The sequence below is a fragment of the Pelodiscus sinensis genome, chromosome 5 (genome assembly GCF_049634645.1).
Source record: "Pelodiscus sinensis isolate JC-2024 chromosome 5, ASM4963464v1, whole genome shotgun sequence".
NCBI classification, from domain to species: domain Eukaryota; kingdom Metazoa; phylum Chordata; order Testudines; family Trionychidae; genus Pelodiscus; species Pelodiscus sinensis.
In genome coordinates, this window is record NC_134715.1 from 8,346,011 (window position 1) to 8,371,242 (window position 25,232).

At 50.0% G+C, this 25,232-nt stretch overlaps 2 protein-coding genes and 1 long non-coding RNA gene across 10 annotated transcripts in view; 1 reads left to right on the top strand and 2 right to left on the bottom strand.

Moving 5' to 3' along the window:
- SHROOM3 (shroom family member 3) overlaps positions 1 to 13,601 on the top strand; it is a 240,827-nt gene extending 227,226 nt beyond the window's left edge. For all 7 annotated transcript variants that reach the window (XM_006133874.4, XM_075929433.1, XM_006133877.4 and 4 more), the window contains 2 exons: positions 4,084 to 4,356; positions 5,655 to 13,601. In XM_006133874.4, coding sequence (XP_006133936.2) covers positions 4,084 to 4,356; positions 5,655 to 6,008 — 627 coding nt within the window. In that variant the 3' untranslated portion in view covers positions 6,009 to 13,601. The remainder of the gene's footprint in view (positions 1 to 4,083; positions 4,357 to 5,654) is intronic.
- On the bottom strand, positions 11,742 to 17,609 carry LOC102463593 (uncharacterized). 2 transcript variants are annotated; one of them, XR_003091318.2, is made up of 5 exons: positions 16,413 to 17,609; positions 16,187 to 16,282; positions 15,853 to 15,972; positions 14,514 to 14,642; positions 11,742 to 11,880 (listed from the first exon to the last, which is right to left on the bottom strand). It is a non-coding gene; the product is annotated as an uncharacterized LOC102463593 (long non-coding RNA). The 2 variants fall into 2 exon arrangements; XR_332767.4 differs by lacking the exon at positions 15,853 to 15,972.
- A 575-nt stretch (positions 17,610 to 18,184) lies between these two features.
- LOC102462628 (16 kDa beta-galactoside-binding lectin-like) lies at positions 18,185 to 21,256 on the bottom strand. Its single transcript, XM_006133873.4, has 4 exons — positions 21,047 to 21,256; positions 19,163 to 19,242; positions 18,760 to 18,931; positions 18,185 to 18,397 (listed from the first exon to the last, which is right to left on the bottom strand). Exons 1-4 carry the CDS (start codon positions 21,053 to 21,055, stop codon positions 18,251 to 18,253), a joined length of 408 nt encoding a protein of 135 aa, XP_006133935.2. The 5' UTR covers positions 21,056 to 21,256; the 3' UTR covers positions 18,185 to 18,250.
- Positions 21,257 to 25,232: the final 3,976 nt, after the last annotated feature.

Genomic DNA, 25,232 nt, shown 5'->3' on the forward strand with positions numbered 1-25,232 from the left:
TTTCCTATTGAGGAGCAAACTAGGGATGTTAAGTATCGATTACTTGACTAGTCAAGTAACCTCATGAATTCTTATCGGTTAGTCGACTATTCTATAGTCCCTGGGGGCGGGGCCAGCAACCACTATGCTCCAGCCTCACTCCCAAGGAACCTCCTGTCACTCCACACTGCTGCCTCTCTATCTGAGGCAGCAGCACGGGGTGCCAGGTGGGAGCTGGTCTGTGAGAGGAGCCAGTTGAAAAACCAGCTCCCCTCGTAGACTGGTTGCCGGTTGCCCTGTGCTGCTGCCTCTGATAAAGAGGCAACAGCACAGGGTGGCAGCAGCCTCTGTCTGGGAGGGGCAGGTGTCTGAGTTCCTGGACCCAGTGCAAGCCAGAACTGAGCCCAGCTGCCTGCCCGTCTAGCTCCTAATACACTTTCAACGCAGAGCCATATCAGGGGGAGGTCCTGGACCCATTGCAAGCCAGGACCAAGCTGGGCTGCTGGCCAACCTGCTAAAAAATTTGCTGGTGTGGGAGGGGAGGGAAATGCGTGAAGTCTACAGCATTACCCTATAAGCTTTTGCTTATCGGTTAATCGACTGCACTGTTACATCCCTAGGGCAAAGTGGGTCTGCGTTCGAGGCATTAGTCCAGGTAGTGCTGGTTGGTGTTTGCTGGGCTGCTCTATGCCCAGACGGGGGCCGGAGGAGGAAAGCATTCTTGGTTACGTGTGTGGTGAAGCCAGTGTGGTTCTCTGATGTGTTTAGAAAGAAGGGGCTTGAGCTACAGCTGTGGCCAAAGAACGCAAAGGTGCTCTTTTCGCTCCAGGGCCCTGGGGCTGCGCTGTGCTACACAGCTCTCTAGCACTGAGCGCAGCAGCCTGAAGGCTGCTCTAAACTACACCAGCTACCAAAGGCCACAAGGGGTTGTTGGGGCAGACGTTCCTGATGCTGAGCCACAGCCCAAAGGTGGCTATGGCACAGTTCCAGGTGGTCTGCCGGGGTGGAGTTTGGGAGGACGAGGGGGGCTTGTTGCCCACACCAAACTGTGTATGTTGGCCAAATGCTGCCAGAGATGGCCCACGCCCAGAGTTGGAAAAGCCCAGCACTCCTGGCAGGTGGCAGAAGGCAAAACAAAGCTGCCAGGCGGAGGGTGAGGAGAAGGGGCTGGCACCACGGGGCAGGGACAGTGGCTCCCAGGGTGGCTGAAGGAGGATAGAAAATTCATGGCTGTTTCCACTTTGCGCTGCTGCCCCCATGATTGGTGGCTGTCGGGCTCCCTGGAGTATCAGTCCTGTGGCTCCCGCAGGGACGGGGTCTCGGCAGTGCCTCTCAGGTTCCAGCTGGACAAGGCCATAATGGGGGCCATCAGGGTAACAGCCGGCCTGTGTCTGCCTTGCAATGACCTCCCCCAAGCCCTTTTCTCGTTTCCGGGCAAGGGGTGCCTGGGTGCTGGGAGGGTCCTGGGGCACACGGAATTCACCAGGGCTAGAGCCACTTGGCAAGGGGAGAGCTTTGCACTGTGACGCTCAGGATCAGAGCCATCTTTGTGTTGTATTTGCATTCCGGTCGCTCTGAGGCTGCAGTCAGAGCCGGGACCCGCTGGACTAGGCGTCGCGCAGACACGCGGGAAGACACAGTCCCTGCTCCGAGGAGCTTACAGCATAATGCTGATGAATAAGGAGCCTGTAACTTCTCTTCCCCCTGCCCCAAACCACCCTGCTGGGCATTAATAGCCAGCTACCCATCACCTCTCTCTTGGGGATTGCTAGCTACAAAAAGAACTGGTTTCGCTGGGCCGCATCACCCGGAGCGTGGGCCGCTGAAATCGGTGGTCGAGAGTAGTTGTTCACGTTTCACGGACCATCAGCACCCCGACCGAAATGGAAACAGACTTCCAGCACAATCAGAAAGCTACCTGCCGCCGGAGGGTGCCAGCTCTAGAATCCAGCTGATCTGTGAATAATGTAGCCATCTAGTGGTAAACAGCTAAACCATGCTGTATTATTTAGCTACAGTGACGCTCGCGTTGGGGGTTAGGCTAGATCAGTGTTTCTCAACCTTTTTTTTAATAAAGTACCCCTTTTTCCAAAAAAAAAAAAAATTATGACTACCCCCAGTACCTACAGTTTTCAGACACACACACATTTTTTCTATCATTGCAGCACATTTGTTTAAACAACTTAATCGTAGCCAGGCAGGTGATGACATTTTTGAGTGTAAAAAGTACAAAAATAATAAAGCACAGTAAAACTAAAAACAAAAATTCAGTTTTCTCCAAATTTCTGTTGCCTTGATGTACCCCCCAGACTTCTCTCAAGTACCCGTAAGGGTACTCGTACCGCTGGTTGAGAAACACAGGTCTGGATCAGTGGTTCTCAACCTGTGGGTCAGGACCCCATTTTAATGTTTCTGGGGTGGCTTAAACTTGCTGGAGCTCATGGCCAAAGCCAGAGAGCTGACGTACCCCCCAGACTTCTCTTGCGTACCCCAAGGGTACTTGTACCACTGGTTGAGAAACACTGGACTAGATGACCTCCTAAGCCAGGAGTGGGGAACCAAAGGCCCAGATGTGGCCCCCAGTTTGCCTGGCTCTGGCTCCTGAGGCCAGATCATTGGGGAGCATGCACTGGCCCTACAACACCCCGCAACCTCCTCTGGGGTTTTGGTTGGTTGGTTGAATTCGGTTTTTTGTTTTGGTTTTTTGCTTCTCACTTGTGTGTGGCCTCTGGCTGATTTTTTTCTGTGGGTCAACAGCCCCCGACCCAAAAAAGGTTTTCCACCTCTGAACTAAGGTCTCTTCCACCCTTAATCTTCAAGGATTCGGTGAAAATCACATCTAGTGGGCAACTTCTTGCTTCAAAAGAATACAGGAGGCCTTGCAACACGATTGGTTCCGGGGGAAGCGTCGCAAGTCGGGGGCATCATAACTCGAACCCACGTTTTAAGGCTAAATCGACACTGGCACTTGACAGCGCTGTAACTTTCTGGCTCAGGGGTGTGAAAAAACACATGCACACCCTGAGTGTAGGAAGGTGTGGCGCTGTAAAATGCCAGTGTGAACTAGCTACTCCCCTTGTGGGAGTGGTTTACACAGAGAGCCTTTTCTGGGCATGTCTACACTGGGGAATTATTTCAAAATAACAAGGTGCATGTCCACACTACCAAGACTATTATTTCAAAATAAGGGGCTGGTTATTTTGAAATAAAAGCTCCGGCTTTCCTTGAGGAATAAGCTTATTTCAAAATAGTTATTTTGAGAATTATTATTTTGACATAATTTCCCAGTGTAGACCTAGCCACCCGGTGCCCATGCCATGACTGTAGTTGCACTTTAAACTTTTAAATGTAGACAAAGCCCAAGTCCTTGGGAGCACCATGCTCTTAGCACTTTATAGTGCTTTCTAAGAGGCACCAAAATAGGAGGGACAAACCTGGCGAGTTTTCTTTCTCTTTTCCCTAGAGGTGTTTTGATCCAGCGTGCACTGTGCAGCTAGCAACTTCCAGCCCTGGCATTTGTGATACTGTAACAACCTAGGCCAGAGTCTTGGCTAATAAGTCAAAATTACTCCCTTTTTTCAATCAGTCTTTAAAATAATGTTTATTTCAACCAAGGACAAATCAAAATGTAATATGCGAACAAGAATCCTGAAGGGGCAGGGAATGTAGGAGCATGATAGAGGTTCAGACTTTTAAACGTTCTTAAGTACCTAACCTCCACTGATTTCAATATATACAATCTTATAAAGCAGTCTTCATCCATGCATCTCAAAGCACTCTACAAAGGAAGGGAAGTTTCAATGCTCCTTCTAAGGTGTATCAAGAGGTGCGTCAAAATGTGACACCCAAAATCTTGCCCAGTGATTACAAAACCAGGTTACAATTTGGACTAATAGGCAGGTAAAGCTGGCCAGCAGCTCAGGTCTTCTCATGTTGTGCTTCACTGTCTCCTCCATTTTTTTCTCTCTCGAGCTCACCCCGCTGCGATTGTCATCAGCGTTTGTTGACTTTTCAGTGTGATGGAACCAGGGCCATGTCTTCATCCAGTCACCAACAGCACAGCGTACACCATAAAGAACAGTAATCATATTTCCCTCTTACCAGGCGGAGCTCATCGAAAGTTTGACCCGCAAACTGGAGATTTTGAAGGAAGCTAAGGAGAGCCTGCTAACCGACATCAAGCTGAATAACGCCCTGGGAGAGGAGGTGGAGGTGTTGATCAGCGAGTTATGCAAGCCCAACGAGTTTGACAAATACAAGATGTTCATAGGAGATCTGGATAAAGTGGTGAACCTCTTGCTTTCCCTCTCAGGGCGCCTGGCCCGGGTAGAGAACGTTTTGAGTAGCCTCGGTGAAGATGTGAATACTGAAGAGCGGGTATGTCTCTTTGTAAACTTTAGAACATTGATAATTTCACTGTGCTGAACAAATGGGTGACGAGAAGAAAATCCACATATAAGATGGGACTTTCAAATGGGCTTCAATGAGTTAGGTGCTTGACTCCCAGTGAAAGTCAACCGGACCAAGGCCTCTATGGTCAGGTCTACACTATGGGGCAATGCTGACCTGAAGTATGTAACTCCAGCTACGTGAACAGTGCAGCTGGAGCCAACGTACCTTAGATCGATTTGCCACAGGGTCTCCACTGTAGAAGGTCCATGAGAGAAACTCACCCATCAACTTATGATTCTTGTTCCAGTGAAGTACTGGAATCGATGAGAGAACGATCGGCTGTCAATTTAGCAGGTCTTTACTAGACTCGCTAAATCAACTGCCGGGGGATCGATTGCCACAGTACCGATCTCCTGGTAAGTGTAGACCTGCCCAAAGTTTCTTAGAAACCATTGAAACTCCCAGCCATATACAGGATCGTAGCCTTCGAAGTGAAGCCAACGGTTGAGCTTGTTCCATTGGTATAAATCTTAGTAAATAGCGTTCAGGCCCCATGAATCTTGGCTGATATTTTGTACAGACAACTCTCACCCTATGCATCTTGGCAACTTTTAAAAACTGCTTTTGTTTTTGACTGGTCTTTCCATCAGCTGTGCAAGCCGACCTGCAGATGAAGCAGCACACAGCTGAACAAACGGTGGTCTCCTGGCTCTAGCTATGCATGGTTTAGCCCTCTTTGGCCAAACTGTTCAGAGGGGGCCAAAGCATGGTAGAAACCATGGCTTGATCATGTTTTGTTCACAATTTATCACCCCATCTGCTCCATGGCGACTATGTTCTATGAAGCGTTGGTGCAGCAGAGTTGGAGACACAAGGTGGGAGGGGTGATATCTTTTATTGGACCAACTTCTGTTGGTGAGAGAGAGAAGCTTCAGAGCTTAAACAGAGCTCCTCTTGTCTCTCTCACCTATAGAAGTTAGTCCAATAAGAGAGACAAGAGGAGCTCTGTTTAAGCGCCAAAGCTTGTCTCTCTCACCAACAGAAGTTGGTCTAATAAAAGATATTCCCTCACCCACCATGTTGACCAAACATTTCAGAATACTCCTGAGTTGGGGCTCCTGTTTGTGCCACTTTGAAATATTCTTCCCTCTTCTCCCGGGGCGTGACCATGTCTGGGGGAAGCATAGCCCCACTGCTTGGGGAGGGAAAGGTTGTCTGTGGGGGAGGGGAAGAGGTCCTTGAATTAGCACTGTGATGTTAATTCCCTCTCTCTGATGCGGCAGAGCTCTCTGAATGAGAAGAGGAAACTGCTGGCTGGCCAGCATGAGGATGCCCGGGAGCTGAAGGAGAACCTGGACCGGCGGGAACGCGTGGTCTGGGACATCTTGGGCAATTACCTCTCGGAGCAGGAGCTCCAGGACTACCAGCACTTTGTGAGGATGAAGTCCGCACTTCTCATAGAGCAGCGGGAGCTGGACGACAAGATTAAACTGGGTCAGGAACAGCTCAAGTGCCTGGCGGAAAGCCTCCCCACGGACGTCATTCCCAGGGACACGGCAGCAGCCACGGCCACAGCAGCAGCTACCCCCCTCGGAGTCAGCAGTAGTTTACCTGCACCGTCAGCCTCTTCACTTTAACCTTTCCCCGACAAGCCTCCTGTGAAACTCTTCTGCTTGAGTTTATTTAATCAGAGAACTTTTGGGAGACCTCTCCACAATTACAATGGGGTGATGGGTTTAACAAGAAAACCCAAGGAAGGAAAAAATTGGTAATAAATTCTTTATTTTCCTTCCCCTATCCCAGTGCCCTGAGAGCTCACTAGGCAAACTTAATCCAGCCTGGCTCATGCAAGAGGGAGGTGAACAGTTTCTCTTCCTACCAGGTACGAGAAGGAGGCACTTATTTTTGAATGGGCCGGCTCATCATGAACAAGCATGTCATCTTCCGTAACATGACACGGTCGCCTCTGCGCTCCCGGCCTCCTCCCACACACACCCCTCAATCAGAGTGAGGCACCCGCATTAAATAATGAAGAATCTGAATGAAGAAAGCCTTAAAAATAAAACCGACCCATGATACGCCTGAACGTTATTGATATTTATATTTTTTTAATAACAAGACAGAATGTGTAAGTTTTTGTACATATGCTACTCAGTAACGTGGGTCTTGGCTCTGTACCTAGAAAATGCATTTAATTTTGTATGTCGTGAAAACGTAACAAAAAGAGGAATCTCCAAAGATAGTCACACCCTAGCTTGGAGCATCTTTTCGGGGGCTTTTTACATAAATAAAGGGCTACCAGAAAAAGCTTCAACCTGTTTTAACATTTGCTGAATGTACCAGTAAGTGTCCTTGCGAAGGAGACGCTGCCCAGAAAAGTGTAATCTATCCTCTTCTGGACCCCATGGCTTGATACATCCAGAGTTTAAATGAGCACTTGTGTGAACCGAGCCACGCAGGAGACAAAGTTAGGATGAAGCAAAAAGATTCCCTTCAGGTTCTGGACTTGCACATGATTTCAGACAACACCAAGGCAAGATCTGTGCTAAATGCAGCCTGAAGGTTGCTAGGGAGGTTTGGGCAGGGTCTTTACAGGGCATTGCTTATAGGTTGCTTTCTCTAAAGGGGATGACATACACACCAGCATTTAAAAAAAAAAAACAAACCAGTCATACCTCGTTTATTTGGACGTATCTTATCTGAAATCCCCTCATGGCAAACTGTGGTTACAAGCCCCAGCGTGCGTTGCTTGCGTTAAGTCTACTGCCCGCCCCAAAAGCCCATTTGTCCTAATTATCTAAATGGGGTTTTTGCTGTAGGATTAGCGAGTCATTTCTCAGTCAGTCTAACCTGCGACAACCAAATGTGCCCAACTGAACATCACTTGGCGATTTACCCAGAGCTCTGGGGCTGCAGTCAGGTTGCACTAAGCAAGGCGGATTGGAAATGGCCGCCTTTTTAAGATAGTGGGTGTTATCTCACTTGTGGAGAGCACTGAATTCAGGGACCTGTGGCTCTCCAAGGCATTGCAACCCTCCCCCGCAACCCTTCCCACCTTCCATGAAAGATGAGGGCATCCATGGAGTGCATTTTGGACACTCTGGTCTGTCTTTGTATGGATTTGATGTTGTTGCTGGCTGCTCTTTAAGCTGCTCCCATGTGCTTCAGTGCGTGTTTGTCCATCTGATCGTGCTGCCAAAGGACCTCAGATGCCAGTGCCCCATCAAAAGCTCCAGCATGCATGGTTTGTGAGAGCTTCGTGCAATTCATTTATGCTCCAGCTAGGACCGGTGATTGTATTGCTACCTTGGGAAGCATGGCAGACCTCGAGCATGCTACTTGTTGCCGTATGAAATTTCAGGTGATCTGCCCTGTGTGTGACAGTGTGTCTTCGGGGATGTCTACACAGCAGGGCAAAAGTCGAGTTAAGATACGCAACGTAAACTACATCAATTGCGTAAATGAAGTCAAAATTGCTAAACTCGGCTTTTGGCGCTGTCTACACTGCAGGAAGTGGAAGGAAGAACAGAGCAAAAAGGGCCATTTTAGTAGCTTCCCGACTTCAACATTGTTCTGCCCCGCAAAGCATTTCGTAAGGTCCTTTAAGCCAGAGAGAACTTCCCTGTAGGGGCCCCCTCGCTCTAGTGAGAGGTGTCAGTTTTCTCAGTCTCAGAGGGGTAGCCATGATAGATTGTAACTTTAAAAGCAACGCGTAATCCTGAGGCACCTTAGGGTACATCTAGACTAAAGAGCTTGTCCGGGATACCTCTGGTATCCCGGACAAGCTCTTCCGCATCCAAGGAACGCATCTGCTTTTCCAAAAAAAAGGTCTTTGTAGTGTAGACACAGCCTCAGAGACTAACAAAAATATATAGTGTCGTGACCTTCGGTGGGCAAAACCCACTTCATCAGATGAGCTGGAGAGGGATAACAGGAACCCAAATTTATAATAGAACGTTTTTCTCCCTTTTTTTTCCCTGTTATAAATTCTGGGTTCCTGTTATCCCTCTTCAGCTCATCTGAGGAAGTGGGTTTTGCCCATCACAGCTCATGATACTGTATGTATTTTTGTTGGTCTCTAAGATACCTCACGACTACTTGTTACTTTTTTCCATGTTGATTTGCACCTGCTGAGATCCTGACCCCTCATTGCTCAGCTTCTGCTGGAGCCAGTTGTTACTGTGTGTGCACACTGGGGTTCCTATGTTTGTCATTTAGAAGTCAACTTCTAATCACACAAGCAGCTGCCATTGAGGCAAAAGATAATTTACATGCATAGAGTGGAGAGTAATGTATTGTCCATATTAGAATTATAAGTATATATCAAGGGGAGAATGGACCCTGTTCTGAACAGCTAGTACTGTGTGTACGTTCATGTGGATGCTGTATTGTGTGTACCCATTCCTGGCAACCTTCCTGAAGGAAGTTTCACCCTCCCTTTGTCCTGTGTTTCATTGCTCATTAGTTAAGGTTCAGACATAAGGAAGGAATTTTGCTTGAGCCTGCTAATTCTCTGGGGTTTTCTGCATGTGATCAGATTGGGGAAAGAACATCTTGACATGTACCTGGATGAAAATTAAGCATCGACCGGTCTCAGTGAGTTTGCTTCCAAGTGCCTTTATTGCCCCATTTCCCATGATGCATTCCTGTTCTGCTAATTAAAAGTAGCATAGAGTGGAAGCCTCTTAACTGTATAGTGAAGCTCATACATAGAACAGCTGTGCCTATAATGGCTTGCCCACTGCAATGCATTGATATCAACCAGAACACCAGGCTTTCAGCCAGGGGTGTAAGTGACAGTGATGTGGCTGCACTGGTGTAAACTCCTAATGGGGATACACTGAACATGTCTTGCATGGGGGCAGCTTTCCCAGGCTGCATGCCACTGGGCTGCGCATGTAGACTAGGGCTTTGAACACAGGCAGCCGCACAGCTGTACCAGTGGCTAAAAACTAGAGGCAGTTTAAGACATTTTCCACAAAACATTTTGGTTGGGGCTTTTGGCAAAAACAGAAAATGTCACTAGGAGTTTTTCCATTGTCGTCAAAATCCTTGAGATTTTCAATTAACACCTCTCCACTCAAAATCCAGTATCCATTAGCTAGGAAAAAAATCTCCATCGTGTTGGAAAGTTGTTGGTTTTTTTGTCAAAGGGTAAACATTTGTAAAGCATTTGGGTAGTCCTGTGGTGCCATAGAGACTAACACAAAAAATATATAAGTATCATGAGCTTTTGTGGGCAAAACCCACAAGCTCATCTGAGGAAGTGGGTTTGCCCTCAAAAGCTCATGATACTTTATATATATATTTGTTAGTGTCTAAAGTTCCACAGGACTACTCGTTTTTAAAGTTACAGTCTAATACAGCTATCACTCTGAGACTTTTAAAGCATGCGACTAACTTTAGGAACCTATATCCCATTGATGGTCAAGTTTGGCTCCTAAATTCACGTAGGTACTTTTTACCTGAAACCTTTCATGGAAGAAATAATAATGCTCTTACCATCTCTACTTTGAGAGTTTCAGCAGCGGTAAGTTCACTAGCAGAAGGTCGGCTGTATTTATTCCTTGTTTAGAATGCTCTTTCACAAGGGTAGTGCCACAAGGGTCTTTCTCAACAACATACCCTTGAGCAGTCTCTCTCGGTTTGCAAGAGTTGTGAGTAACAAGCCAATCTGTAAACATCTGGCAAAATGGTTGTGTCTTATACAGCTTGTGTTTCCTGGGAGCAGCTGCAGCAGGACTTTCCAGGACAGTCGTGTGAAGGTTCCCCTGGCATGTTCCCACATATTTATAACCTGTGTATTGCAGTGGACATGGTTTTGTTTGGGGGGGGGGGGTCACAAGGTCTATGAGATAGGCCCAGGAGGGGTGCCGTTTTGCTTTTCTTTCTTTCCTCTAGGCAAGTCTGCTGAAGCCAAAAGTTCGGGTGGTGACAAGCAGACAGATCTCCCTGATCAGAAGAGAGTCACCATGTTGTGTTTTACAAGGCATTCAAAATATAGGTCAGCTGCATGAAAACTTGACAGCTTCGGACTAGGCCTCTCTAAGGTATTTTAAAGTACAGTTCTAATGAAGCGTCTCTGTTTGGGATCCAAACGCTCACTTGGTTCTCCGCTCCCTCCCTTTGCACAGCTGACCAAGGACTGATTTACAGAAAAGGTACAAGGTGCTTTTCTTTCTCCATGTGCCTTTTCACTATGTTCTTGGCTCGCACACATGGTTTTGGCCCTGGGGAAAGTAATCTTGCTGCTGACTCAATCTGTAATCTGATATCTTCCATACTCTGTTTTGATCTCCCTGTGGAACAAATCTGGATTCAGTCATCCCAGCTGTCCATACCCTGGAAGGCGTGGCAGAGAGAAGGGAGGAGAGGGGGAAGCTGAGCCATTTAGAACGTGTTGCGTCTAGCCAGCATCGTGCTGTATTTTTAGCCATAGAGATAGCAGCATGGTGGCTCTTGCAAATCGCCGCTTGCTGGCAGAGAAATGGCAACTCCTTGCTTCTGGTGTCACTGATCAGTTGCTGGTTCTGGGGCAGCAGACTGTCAGGTGGTATAAAGCCATGTAGCTTCCTTGACTTGAGTGCAGCTAGGCCAACTACACCCGAGCCTGGTGTTTATGAGGAAAAGGTGCACGCTGATGTTCCCTCTAATATTTTCCATCTATGTGTGGAATATTTTTACGTGCACTGAGGCATGTGCGAATGTGCACCACCAGTAGAAAAAAAAAACTAGCTGTCAGTGCTCTGCTAATCAGCAGGGCGATGTTCCTGAGTGGCTGCACAAACACTCCACAGGGAACACTGATGCACACTGGTCTCGAACTAGCTAACGTGAGGTAAAATCCTAGTGAAAATCAAGCAGTTTGGTTATCAAGTATGGGTAAGTCCTAAGATCACTCATAGTCTTTATCTTGACCTGCTAACTCATGAAAGCTACAAACTTCTTCATCTTCACTGGGATTTTACCTCAGGTTCGCTATCTCGAGCTAAGAACGTCTTGCTTTTCTCTAGTGCACACGCCCCTCAGCTGGGGGACTGTATGTCTCCTGCTTACACCTCTTCCTTTTCTACCTGCTGCTCCCTGGCCTGGCTGCAAAATACAAGCCTCAGCCCTTGGTGCTAATGGGGCCACGGCCCATATTTTCCCTCCAAATGGCTTGTCCTTAGCAGTCAGTGCTCAAGGCCAGGCAACCATGGCATGTTCTTAGGGCCCACGTTCATGGAGGAAGCCCAAAATGGAGAGGCTGGCCAGAGCGGCTCTGTGACTCTGTGTACCAGGTTGCAGAGCCGTGACAGAAGAGCAGCTGGGCCAAATCTGAACTAAGTGTACATTTGTGTAGGGCACAGGAATGCAGATGAGGTTTTCAGATGCCTTATATCAGCGCCACTCTAATGACTTCAGGTGAGGATCTGGCCTAGTGAAAGAATTCGTCTCCTCTGTCCCAGTGATGGAGTGGTTTTGAAAAGCAGTGAAACAGTACAAACATCACAGCAGCCAGGTCTAGCACTGTGGATTGGAAGAGGAGAGAGGCATGTGTCAGAGAGCACAGTCCTGCACGATCCAATGTGTTGTATAATTACAACAAACCTTTTAAATCGGCTCTTGCTAGACCCTCAAATACATCCATTAACAGAGTAGTTCCATGCGGCACGGGCAAGCTGGAATTGCTTTCAGCTGTCATAACATACTGCAGGGCCTGACGTCAATGCAGTCCAAGCCATCAGAACTCGGATTTGCTTTCTTTAAAATGGTCTTGGGGAAACAGAGAATACCAAGCCACTGATGGGGGGTCAGGGAGATGGATTCGACAGTCACACAGTTGAGATTTCCCCCATGACTAAAACCATGCCAGGGTTGGGTGATGAAAGGGACTTCATGCATGAGATCCATCTAATAGCAAATGTATTCCAGGCCTGATTCTCATTGGCATGTCTGTGGTGTGACTGGATGTAAAAAGCCAGCAGACCAGCCCCACTGTGCCCAAGTTTTAAATATCTGCATGTGGGTCCAGGCAGTAGCCTTTCCTGGCCAGGGAGATCAAAAGCTTTTCCTAGTGGACTCCATGGTGGGGCTGTGCTCCATGCCTGGGGCTTCTAGGTGCTACACGGTCATACAAATAATAGCGACTAAGATTGAAAATGAGCAGCTTAGGGGAATATCTGTTTCTCAGACCCAGGTTCCCCCGCCTCCCCTACTGCCCTCTCCCAGGCTGGCATGAAAGCGAGACTTGATTAACAGACAAAAGGTGCTTCCGTTCTAACTGATCTCTAGCGTGTAATACAACCCTCCCGGCCAATCTCTGGGTATTCTGGCAGTGCAGGCCAGCTGTGTACTTGCAGCCTCGGTGCTCATGTTTTCCCTCCTGCTAGGACATGCCTCCCTTGTCAGAGCACAACACTCAGGGGTTTTCTAATGCAATGTTACTGCCTAATGAAGATCACTTGTGGTACATATTTATATGTATTCCTGTGGCTATTGTGGGCACCAGGATCCTCCGCTTTCCCCAATAGGTGGAGACAAATTCTGCCCTGGCTAGTCATGAATCTTCAGTACATGTTGCAGGCATTTAAATTAAGGTAGAAATTGCCCTCTGGGATGAGAAACAAGCCGTTCAGGGAGACCATACTCAGACCAGCAGCCTGTCCACAAGACAAACCCTTTCTAGCTGGCAATAAGGCTATTTAGCATCTTGTGTACCAACACTGAAATCTTAACAAATTCCTTCTTCTCTTATATGCCACGTTACCATGCAAAAAAAAAAAAAAAAAGAGTGGGGATTGCCAGTTTGTAGTGCCAAGATTATGCAAATGTTCTTATCTAGATTTTTGGTTTTTGATATTGTTGCATTAGTTGCTGTCACAATTTTGAATGTGAGTTATGGGGCGGAGGGAGATGTATCCCTTTGGACCCAGGGGTAAAGGCACGATTATTTTCCAGTTCATTGCAAAGGAAATTTGGAAGTTTGAGTCAATCTGATCATTGCTTACAGACAATTTTACTTGCTTTGCACAGCTTGGTTACACATGTTGTATTTTTAGCTGCTTTCAGTGATTCTTTTATTTTTTTCTTGTGTTGGGGTTGCCAGAGATTGCCAATCAGTTTACAGTTTAAGGTTATTGTTGTTATATAGCATTATGTGTAATTATGACTTGAAATATGTATTTGATATTGACATGTGAGAACCACTTAACTGATACTGACAATAAAAGAAGTGTGGCTATCAAATACTCCAGAAGTTGATGTCTCTTAAATAAAATGATACGAGAAGAGAAAGTAATGGTTCTTTTCTCCTTCTAATTTGTTCCAAGTGTATTTTAGAATTGAAATCTAGAGGATCAAATCTTCAGCTGGTATAAATAGGAACTGACTTTAAAAAGATCAAAATATGGGAAAAATTAAGCAATGAAAAATGTTGTTCTTTCAGGATTCAGAATAGATCCATTTGCCAATGTTGACTAAATTTTCCATTATTTATTTTACTAATTTTTTTTTTAAAATGGGTCCTGAAATTTTATTTATTTATGTATTTATTTATGTTTACCCCGCCTTTCTATTTAAAATATTCAAGGTGGCTTGAATATGCAGTATGAAAAGAGTTCTTGGTAAATGAAAAAAATGATTTGGATAAAATACTTGGTTAAAAAAATTCATGGAAAATGTCAATAATAGATGATTTTTGCTAAAAGTTTCATTTTTTGAAAATACCATTTTCAATAACTCCTTTTTGTGCAAATGTGTCAGCCAGCTCCCGTGACCAGCATGGCTACTTAATCTAAATGTGACCTTGGTGGCTAAGCCTTTTTCCTTCTTTTCTAAATGTTTTCAGGCATGGCTAGCAGCATCAGACCTTCCTAATTTTCACTTTCCCTGCAGGCTTCACTGACCCCTGCAGTCGCTTCTCTCAGTTTTTCCAGATACTCGCCGGGGGTAAATAGACTATGCAGTTCTACAAGATTCCTAGAGGATTTTAAATGGCCTCCCTGGAGGCAGAGTTCTCCAGAGACATAGCAGTGAACTCATGCTTAGGAGACCTGGATTCTGTTCCTGGATCAGTCACTGGCCTGCTGTGTGATGATGGCCAAGTCCCATCCCCTCCCCATGCCTCAATTTTCCCCTCTGTAATGTGGGGATAATCTTACCATCCTCCTTTGTGATGCATGTTGAGATCTACTGGTGTAACATGCTCTGCAAGAGCTGGATGACGATGTTGCTGTCGTCGTTATCATCTTAAGCATCACATTTGGAGCAGCTGAGTGAAAACGGCCTTTCTGCAGTAATACATTAGGAGGATGAGTTTCAACACAAGCAACAGTGGATGAGGCAAAGAACGCAGTGCTTTCAGCTACCCAGCGATGAAAGCGCCAAGGTGAAGGTAGGCCTTTTTCAGTGCTAGGATTGAAACCAAGCTGACAGTGACCACGTACAAACATAGTTATGACAGGCAGGGCTCCAGCTGCGTTCCCTTGAACAGACTGGACAGGGACACTTTCCTGAGAAGCCTTTTGGAAAACCACAAATATAGTCCCCCAACTGGAGCGGGTCTGCATAGCATGATCTCAGTCATAGTCTAACAGGGCTTTTGGGTAAAAATTTCCAAAGCACATAAGTGATTTAGGAGCCTAAAGCCCATTGACTTTCTATGAGATCTAGGAGCATAGGGCCCAAATCCTCAAAGGTATTTAGGTGCTTCAGTCCCAGTTCAGTGGGGGTTGGGTGCGTAAGTACCTTTTTGAAGTTCTAGGCCTAAGTCACATTTGAAAATGGGACTTGGGCTTTTATGTCATGCAGGTGGTTTTGAAATTTTTACCCGGTGTACGTGTCTCTAAGTGCCAGCTGCTTTTACCCTACGAAATGGACTTACCAAGGGTCTGGAATGTAACAATTCTGCATGTCCCCTAAGTTAAGTTGCATATTAGTAAGCTCAGCACTGCAAGCGTAGCTGTCCATGTGTCATGCGCCTAACTAGTGGACACGGGATTAGAACACAGATTGTGGGAGTCAGGGGGGAGGGTAAAATCAGCAAGGCTACGTCTACACTGGCGGATTCTTGCGCAAGAACGGCCCTACTTGTGCAAGAAGCCGCGAGTGTAGACAAAGCCCAATTGTGGACACATTTTGAGAGCTCTCTAGTGGCAGGGCTATGCAATGGCTATACTAGGAGCTAGGTGCGACTCCCAGTTTGGGTATATATATTTGCACTGGCTCCATGAGAGCTGGCGGGAGTATAAGCAGCATTGGAGCCACGGTACCATGGGCAGTGGTTGAGTGTAATGTTTCTCTCTATTTTATCCTTTTCTGCTTAGCAAAGGTTTTCTCATGCTGCTAGTATAATACAAGCCAGCCTAGCCGCCTGTTGTCAACGCAGTGCCCCAGCCCTCTTGGTGACAACAGGCAGAATCACAGCTCTGGACAGCAGAGCATCTGCCATCACCCTGGAAGCTGCCACCATCTGCGAGCAGGTCAGTAAAGCCAACTTACCCAAAAGCGAGGGAGAGGGAGTGACACCAGCTGGCCCTAGATGGGTCGAGCGAGCTGGTATGATCTTGAGGGCGAGAGGGCAAGGTATCTAGCATGCACCAAGAACTTCCTCCTGAGCACCTGGGAAAGGGCAAGAAAGCTAAGTCCCCCTGGCCCTCCGAGGACTGGGGTTTCCATGGTTTTCTTTTAAGGCCTTTTCTTCTTTCCTCCGCTATGCCTCTTGACATGCCTTCCCCGCCCGCGCTTTGGCTTTTGGAAAGAGGAGTGGGAGAGAGGCCGCTGGTGCTCCTCCGATAGCATGACGGAGGACACAGCTTAGCCAGCCTTTGATTACCTCTCTCCTGGCGTGGAGCAGCGCACTACGGCCCTGGCGACAGTCCAAGCAGGAGCTGAGGGGCTGCAGCATCCCTTCCCCACATTCACAGCACGCCTGGAGGGGCAAGGAGGAGAGAGTTAGACAGTCTGCAGCCCCCAGCACGGCCCCGCCCCGCTGGGCTGCCATGGAAACGAAGCTGCCTTTCGGGGTGGGAAAGAAAACCCCCAGAAGGCTCCATGCTCACCCTGCTGCCCCGGAGCTTCCCGCCCAGCCGGAGAAGGGGAGAAGCTGTTTGTGAAGGGGCGAGTTGGAGGTGGGGGGCGGGTCCCTCCCTTCCCTGAGGGGAAAGGCGTTTCTAAGAGCACGTCTGCTCGCTCCAGTCAGGCGGCAACGGTGAGGCCGGGCGCTAGCGTCGCCGGTCCTGCAGCGCGTGTGGCAGCCATCTTCCCGCCAGCCCCTAGAAAGGAAATAACGTGGATGAGGGGTCCACCCCAGCATGCTCAGCATTCAGCTGCCCCTCCCATGGGTGGGACACTCAATGGGGCCCAGCCAGAGCCTTCCTGGAAGCCCCATCGTTGATAATGACCGTCAGCGGACGGCCTCATGCTGGCCTGACTGGGCCCGGCAGCAACTGCATAGGCATGGTCCCCTCCAGCTCTGGGGAGAGGCTTCCTGCCTGGGCTTGGAGGAGCAGCCTGGGCTGGGGTGATGCAGACCGTTTTGCTGGGGGTAGCCGCTCCGCGCGCCTGCGTCAGAAGCAGACGCAGGTGACACGGGGAGGAAGGCTGAGTGGAGAAGCCACATCTATCCCAGCTCAGCAGGACGAGCCCCGGTCCGGACTGTTCTCTTCTCCCTGTTTTCAGAGGCGGGGCCAGGCTGACCGCTAACATTCATTCAGTCTGTCCTCCGCCTCCGCCAGCTCCCCTCCTCCCGCTCACTGGGGCGGTCAGCCCTAGCCCTTTCCCCCAGTCTTGCTGTGGGGCTAACCCCCACACTTCCGTGTCTTGTAATGGCCACGGAGGCTCCTCAGCCCCCCCCCCCCTTCTCTCCTGCTGCGTCGCTGTGAGGGAGGCCGGGCGTGAGCGGGAAAAGGGCAGCAGCAGAGCCCAGGAGAAAGCAGCAGCCAGGGGGAAGAAGCCAGACTTCAGTCAGGGGAAGCCAGAAGAGCAAGGTGGCATCAGCAGCCGCATGCGCCCCCGCCCTGTGAGCCCCACCAGAGGAGGTGTCCTCCCCTCCCCAAGACGGAGGAGACAGGCAGCCCTTCCAAGCCAGCCTACTCGGCTGTCAGAGGCTCAACCCCACCTTCCAGAGCAGCTATTGTGGAGGCAGGACTCCTGCGCTGCCTGAGAGCCAACAAGCTAAGCCAGCCAACCAACCCCAGGCTTCAATTGTGATTCAAGCATAGGTGCCAACTTCTCATTTGGCTGGGGGGTGCCCCACACACTCCAGGCCCTGCCCCCACACCACCCCTCTCCCCCCAAGTCCCCATCCTGCCTCTTTCCCGCCTCCTCCCCCCAGCACGGTTCCCACTCCTCCTCCTCCCGCCAGGAGCCTGAAGCCAGCGAATCAGCTGTTTGCGACATTCTGGAAGCGTGGGGAAGGTGGGGTAGGAGTTAAGTGCAGGGCTGCTGGTACGCGAGGGCGGGGCAGGAAGCTTGGTGCCAGTGAGTGCTCCGATGGGTGCACCAGCCCCAGAGCACCCCCGGAGTCCACGCCTACGGAGTCAGTACTAGCTCCCCAGCTGCATTTAAATACCTGAGCAGCAGATTCTCTCTGGAGGAGGAGGGGGGCTGTATCCTTTACCAGTGAGAAATCCAGGGGATGGAGATGGGGATGGGCATAGGGGTAGAGTTAAAAGTACCAGGCAGTAGCCGGACTTAAGGAGGGACTAGATGTCTGGGGGCTGGTGGTTACAGGAGTGTTTGCACCTGGTGCAATTAGCCGTTCCTACCTAGTGCAGGACAAGCAAGCTGGCTAGCGCAGCAGAAAAGGCAAAGAGTAAGCAGACGTGGCCACTTCAAAGGTCACATTTAGGTTTATTTCACTGAGCCAGCAAGTGGGAGGAACAAAACCAAGCAGCAGTTAGCTAAACTTAATGGCCTTGATGGCAAAGTCACCGTCCACAGACAGGTACTCAATATTCTCCAAGCCCAGCCGATTGGGGAACGTGATCTCCTTGTCACCAGCCAGTTTCACTGTCAGCTCGGTTGTGTCAAAGGAGATGCAGATCTGCAGGGAGCAGACATATTAGAACCAACACACGGACATAGGCAGCCTGTCCTCCCACCACCTCTCAGAACGGTGTTAGCCAGAAGCTCTCCCGGACAGCTTCAACGACTCTTCCCTCGACTGGCATCTGCCCCGAAAGTTTTGTCTCCCCCATAGCTGGCTAAGAGGGCCCCCCCCCAACATCTCAGAGGGCGCCTTCACAGTGAACAGAGGCCTACTTAATTAGTGTGAAGTGTTCTGATGTATGGTGGGGAATGTGCTGGAATATAGGGCTAGGAAGCCCCCAGGTCTGGAAGGACTCCTGGCTCCACAAATAACGTGCCCTCTTAGCACAGCTTTGCATCCCACTCCACGGCCCTCACCTCCGTCTTGTCACCCTGCTGGAAGGGGAAGTCAGCCTCCCTCTCCTCTGTCCCCCACCTCCCATCCTCCATGGAGTTGCACACGATGACGTTCACGTCCCCGTGGGAGTCGAAGCGCGGGTTGAAATGCAGCACCAGGTTGCCGCTGTCCTTCCCCACGTTCACAGCAAACCTGGCACGGAGGAGACGGTTAGAGACACCACCGCGCCACGGAGCCCCCGCCCACCAGAGCCCGGATCGGACAGCGCTGGGGTGCAGAGAACCACCCGCTTCACAACAGGGTCAGAGGCAGAGTCACCGTTCCTACGCTGGTCGTGCACTAAGGGCAGAACTTGGCCCCTCACTCCGCTCCTTACCTAAAGGCTGAGGTAACATTTAATCCCTCCCAGGCTCCCCGTCTCACCGCTTGGCTTCTGGGAAGATCTTCCCCTTCACTTTGATGCACTCTCCGGGTTGGACATTCAAGTGAGTAGCCACCAGCACCTGAGGGAGTCAAGCCACATAGGTATGAGCCTGGCCCTGTGGAACAACAGGCTACTCCTTTGATTTGAAGGGGGTGGGCAGTACCTCCGGGGACACAGAACGAAGAGTCCTGAGGCAAGACAGGTTCCAACCCATCCCCTGGGTGGGTCGGTCAGCACCCGGAATCATTAACATGCAATCGCAGGTCAGAGGATGAGGCGTGTTGGTCTCAGTCCTGTTCCTTCTCCACATGTTCCCAGCCACAGGCTCCAACTGGTCTGACCGCCAGCTGTCTGGCCCGAGCTCAAGGCCTGGACTAGAGGGAGGTGGGGGCCTCACGAGTGGGGATTTGGGGATGTAACACACCCAGGGGAGCCTGCATTGCTGCTCCTGCCGCTGCTTGTGATTTTCCATGTGCTAGCAGTTAGGGCTTTTCTACACTGGCAAGTTACTGCGCTGTGCCGGTCTCGTTTAGGGGTGTGAAAAAATACACCCCTCCCCCCCCCCCAGTGCAGCAAGCGACAGTGCTGTAAAGCACCAGTGTAAATAGGCTCCCAGCAGTTCTATCACATTAGACTAGTGGTCATAGCAGCATTTGCACCAGCATCTCCACCTTCAGTTTTGGGGAGAGGGTCAGTTTCCATTTTACCCCCCTCCTCCACCAGGTGGGGATGCGAGAGTTCAGAGCTGGGGAACAGTGAAAATAGACATTTCTCTCTTCGCACTCCCACCCCAGGCAGATTTCCCCAGCCCTTATATTCCAGGACACACACTGATGAATGACTGGGTCTCGTAGATTAGCAGATCTGCCCTAAGGACTGGCTGTTCTACTGTCCCCACTTTAGTGGGAGCAGCCAAGAGGATATCCCGCTACCTGCATCTTCTGTTCTGTTGCGCCCAGTTCCTCAGAGCCGTTCTTGCCACAGTGCTGAAGTCATAGAGGCTTCTCTTTTCACATTGCAAAATGCCTAATCCCCATAGCATTTAAGCCCTGCTTATACGGGCTCCCTGGCCTCTTGTCCCTCTTTGATTCTATTTCTGGCATACAGGCTGCAGCATGGTCAGAGAGCAGATTCCAGGAGGAGGCAGACATGGAGACAGAGGCAGGGTGGCATTATTTAAGAGCAGGAGCTGCGTTTCTGAGTTTGAGAGGGCTGAAAGACCAAGGTTGGGTCTATGACATTCCTCTCTCCTGTAAGGCTGGGCTGAAAGGCTTTTATTTTAAGATAACAGGACAAACAAACACTGGCTTTATACAGACCTGGCATGTTTTGCAATATTCCAACAGCTGTTTTGTATAGAGTTTGCAAAGGAGGAAAAAAAAGTCCTTTGATGGTCTTTCCAGGCTAAGAAATTGGAAACTTTAGTAAAATTACTGACATTATGGGGGGGCTAGAAACTGTCAAGATGAATATGTGGCTCATCAGGAACACTTCAAAAAACAACTTGGAAATGTCTTGCAAAAAATCAAAGTTCTGCCATGGCTAGGGTTCCTCCCCTTCTCCCCCCAATGTTAATAGTCCAATCGTGCATTTTCCCACCGTCATTGACATATGTGGCCCAACACAATACCTACAGCTATTAACCCTCCCTTCGAGAAATTCTTCTATTTCAAGATGCACGGGAAAAAGTCATTAGCAGTCAGATGAGTGAGATGTAGGGGCACAAGGAGTCTGGTCACAAGGCAGCGCGTGATCCCAAACAATCGCGAGTAGTTAACTTTCTTCCAGGATTCCACACCTCACTAACTAGCCCCTTGTCTAGAAAATAAACTCCTGGCCCTTTCCAGCCTCACAGCCCCCCAGCTACAAGAACCAAGACTCACATGCTCCATGCTGCTGCTGCCGGAAGCCCCCGAAGTGAGGACAACTGCTTGCTCTCCGGGTCCAAGGTTCAGCTGCGTGACTCAGCACTGTCTCTCTGGGGTCTTTAAACAGCTGGGCAGCAAAGTGCTCACATGATTTCTTGGGTGGGTGGGGCTGGTTGGAGGGTCAGTTCTTCTTCTTTCCAGTTTCAGGCCTACAAATAGAGAACAGCAGGCCGGAGTCAGTATTTGGTTAGCAAGACTGAGCTTTTCCGGCCAAGTATTAGCTTTTGCACTGACAGCAGCAGGGCTGCTTCCGATCGATAGCTCCAGTTTGCTTTAAAGAGGCAGAACATAAGAACAGCCGTACTGGGTCAGACCAAAGGTCCATCTAGCCCAGTATCCTGTCTACCGACAGTGGCCAGCACCAGGTGCCCTAGAGAGGGTGACCGAAGACAATGATCAAGCGATTTGTCTCCTGCCATCCCTCTCCAGCCTCTGACAGACAGAGGCCAAGGACACCATTTTATCCCCTGGCTAATAGCCTTTTATGGACCTAACCTCCATGAAATTATCTAGCTTCTCTTTAAACTCTATTATAGTCCTAGCCTTCCCAGCCTCCTCTGGCAAGGAGTTCCACAGGTTGACTACACGCTGTGTGAAGAAGAACTTTCTTTTATTAGTTTTAAACCTGCTACCCACGTATGACTCTGAGGACTGGTGGTGGCAGAATCTTTTGCCCCTGGAACAATTCACTAACCCGAACCTCTGCTAGCTGACTGAAAGCCAACCTATCCACGCACAACCAGCCCTCCTGCAGTTGCTATGCCAGCACGTGGTAGCCTCTTTCCCACAATTCGAAGGCCAGCTGGCTCCGTGCATGGACTGTTGTGGGTTTGAAATCTTCTTGACTGAGGCAGGGACGGAGGATCTTAAAGGATACACTGCTAATCCAGCGCTGCGGCTGTCTCCCCATTTGCCCACCTGTAAAACGGGAGCAATCATTCTCCTCCGCCTCTCAGTCTGTGTGTAACAAGGCCTGCGGCTTGCAAAGCATTGTGGGATACTTCGGCGGATAAGGCTAGGGCAGTGCAAAGGATTGCTACTAGTCGACAAGTGTCTTGCGGCACTCACGGAGGGTATGAAATAGCATGTCCAATCGAGGCCATTCGTGTAGGGCACCCGCACACAGCCTGGGCGTCTACACCCCAGGGTTCTGCATAGCCTGATGGAGCCAGTGTTGCACTGGAATGCAGGGGGTGGGCAGGACCCCGGCGTTGGTGGGAGCTGAGGAAAAGACGTGACCGAAGGAAGTGCAGCCAGCTGGAGAAGGTTTGTTTGTCAGCGGGCTGCTACCACTCACAACACCCAGAACTTCATGGGCCCCAAGAAACCCATGGAAATTATGGCAGCAGCAGGGGTCAGATTGATACTCCTAGACCAAACTCAGGGGGCCAGCTACAGCCACGCTGCCCACCCGGGGGTTGGTCTAGCCTCCCCATGATGGGAGGTGGGGACGCAGCTGCAGTGTAGACACACCCAAAGCAATTTAAAACAGGACTACGTAGCACTTTAAAGACTAACAAGATGGTTTATTAGGTGATGAGCTTTCGTGGGCCAGACCCATTTCTGACCCACGAAAGCTCATCACCTAATAAACCATCTTGTTAGTCTTTAAAGTGCTGCATAGTCCTGTTTTTTGTTTCAGCTACACCAGACTAACATGGCTACATTTCTATCCCCAAAGCAATTTAGGCACTTAATGCTGATTGTGTAGTTAAGTGTGGGTAAATCCTTTGGAGGATCTGGGCCTTGACCCCTCTGTGCCTCGATTTCCCCATGGGGATAGCAATCCTACTCTACAGTGGTGGTGTAAGAGTTGGTTAATGTTTTGTGGCATATTTTGTGACTCCTTCAGATGGAAGCTACCATAGAAGGGCAAACTCCCGTTATCTGTTTGTTTGATCAGCAGGTACTAAGGGCTGAAAGAGCTATCCACAGATACCAAAGGGCTGTCCACATTTGGGTGAGCCAGGGCAGTGAATGAAACTGAGCAAAGGAATTTATGGCTGAATAGCAGAGGGAAATGCCTTGCCCACGGGGAGCTACATCAAATTCCATTGTCCCATACTCCTATACCCCAAAGAGACTCCAGACCTCTGACTTCTAATTACCTGAATAGTTGTGCAGGTCAATTTTGTATTATATTGGCAAGGCCTCGCAAGTAGCATTTTCTTTGAAGCTCCCTTCACAAACCCTGCTGTTAATCCCCACACCCCACTCTGTAGGCCTAGGGTGTCACAGACGTGATTTCCTGGTGATTCCCTATTCTTGTGAACAGCTGGCTGGCCTAGCCTCTCTCTGCTACCCCTGCCCTTCAGGGCTGCTCCTTCACACAAGGCAGTAGCTGTCTAATTACAAAGGGAAACGGAACAGCGTATTCTCCTCGGCGCTCCGTGTACCCGTGACGACGAGGGGGGGGAATCAGGGCACGGTGAGCAAGGCGGTTGTCTTGGGCCTCGCGCTTTCAGGGCACCTCACTGCCTGGAACCCACCCGCCCGGCTGCTCACTCGCTGCCCTGGCGGGGAGCCGCCCGGCCACACGGTGCAGCCAACCACCACCTGCCGCCTCGGGCCCCGCAAACACTTGGGCCAGGCCTGCGTGGAATGACGTTCAGGCCCTGAACTGGGTCAGCAGCAGACCCTCTGCTCGGTGCCCGGTGTAACGCGGCACCGCCCTCACGCCGGGCCGAGGGAGCAAAGCGCTCCGCCGTGCCGGAGAAGAAACCGAGCAGCGATCTGCCATGCCAGCCTGACTCCTTCCTCCCGAGATGATTCGTCCACAAACCATGGAGGGGAAGGAAGAACTTACTTAGCCCCTGCCTGCCGTGCCACAAGGTGAGAGAGAGAGAGAGAATCCCTCGCTGCTCACCACGCCCTCCGGGGGCTTTGTAGCAGGGGCAGGCTGCCAGGTGGGGAACCCTCCTCTCTTCAGCAGAAGGAATTTGCTCAGCACCTCGGCTCCTGCCCTGCGCATGATGGAAGAGAGAGACAACCCAGGAGTAGGGTTGCCAGATGTCCAGTTTTCACCCGGACTGTTTGTTATTCAGGTCCCCGAAATGTCTGGTATTTCCTGTTTCCTTCAGATGGAAACACCCTCTTTTTTTTTTTTTTTTTGCTTAACAACTTTGGTCTCCCCTTTTTTTTCTCGACAGAATTTTTTCCTGGTGTTTTTTTTTGGGGGGGGGGGGGGGAGTATTTTTTGTTAAACCATCTGGCAACCCTACCCGGGACTAAACCAAAGCCCTTTCCCACCCACACCCTAGACTCCTGAATTGCTGGGAGTGGCTCTGTGCAACACAGGGGATGCCAGGTGGGCAGCCCCAACTGCAGGGAGTGGACTAAACTTTCCCTCAGATTTCCCCGAAAATGGAAGCCTGACGCCAATAGCTTCGGCCCTCCTCTGCGTGCTGCTGCTCGCTGTGACCAGTAGGTGTCACTCTCAGAGCAAACATGGGAGAAGGGTGGGGAACAGAGCAGCAAGGAGAAGGAATAAAGAACCCCTCCCTCCTCACACACCCTCTGGCAGCGCCACGCCTGGGCGCAAAGACACCAAACGCAAGGGCTGCCAGGGAGAAAAGCACAATATTCCCCACTGGGGTGTGGCACGAGGCCCAGCCCTCACCTTACACAACTGGACACCTACACCCACTTGTCCCCTCTGCAGAGGGGAAGGGTTTCCCTCGGGGAACTTGTTTCTACAGCGGCAAAGGTGAGCCCTGTGAGCAAACGGGAAGCTCAGCCCCTCACAGAGCATCCCCCGTCCCTGTGGTTTTCAGAGGAGCCATCCACATGGAGGCTGCTTCCCCTCCCCAGCCTCCTGGCTCCCTCTGCGGTGTCTCTTCTTGCCTCAGCCCCTAATCCCGTCTCCGGTGGGGTCAGCATGGAAGGGCACCTGGCAAAGTTACCCCTTGTGCAGCCGCAGCCTGGAGCGGGGGTCTTTTTGGGCCGCAAAACCTCCCTTGCGGTGCCCTGAGCGATGCCCATTCCACTCCGTGCACACAGTCCTATCCTTGGGGAGCTACCGACGCACCGTGTTATAAAAGAGGATTTACCACCAGGATGTATCACCTTTATCAGAGATGAGCAGCAGGCCTCAGATGCTCCATCTGTTTCCCTGGCACCCCCGCCCAGCTTTGCGCTGCTC

Excerpts from the sequence above, each read along its gene's own strand:
- LOC102462628 (XM_006133873.4), bottom strand. Across the intron at positions 18,932-19,162 it reads ATCTTCCCAGAAGCCAAGCG|GTTTGCTGTGAACGTGGGGA; the intron begins GTGAGACGGGGA and ends CCTCCGTGCCAG. Across the intron at positions 18,398-18,759 it reads AGCAGGGTGACAAGACGGAG|ATCTGCATCTCCTTTGACAC; the intron begins GTGAGGGCCGTG and ends TGCTCCCTGCAG.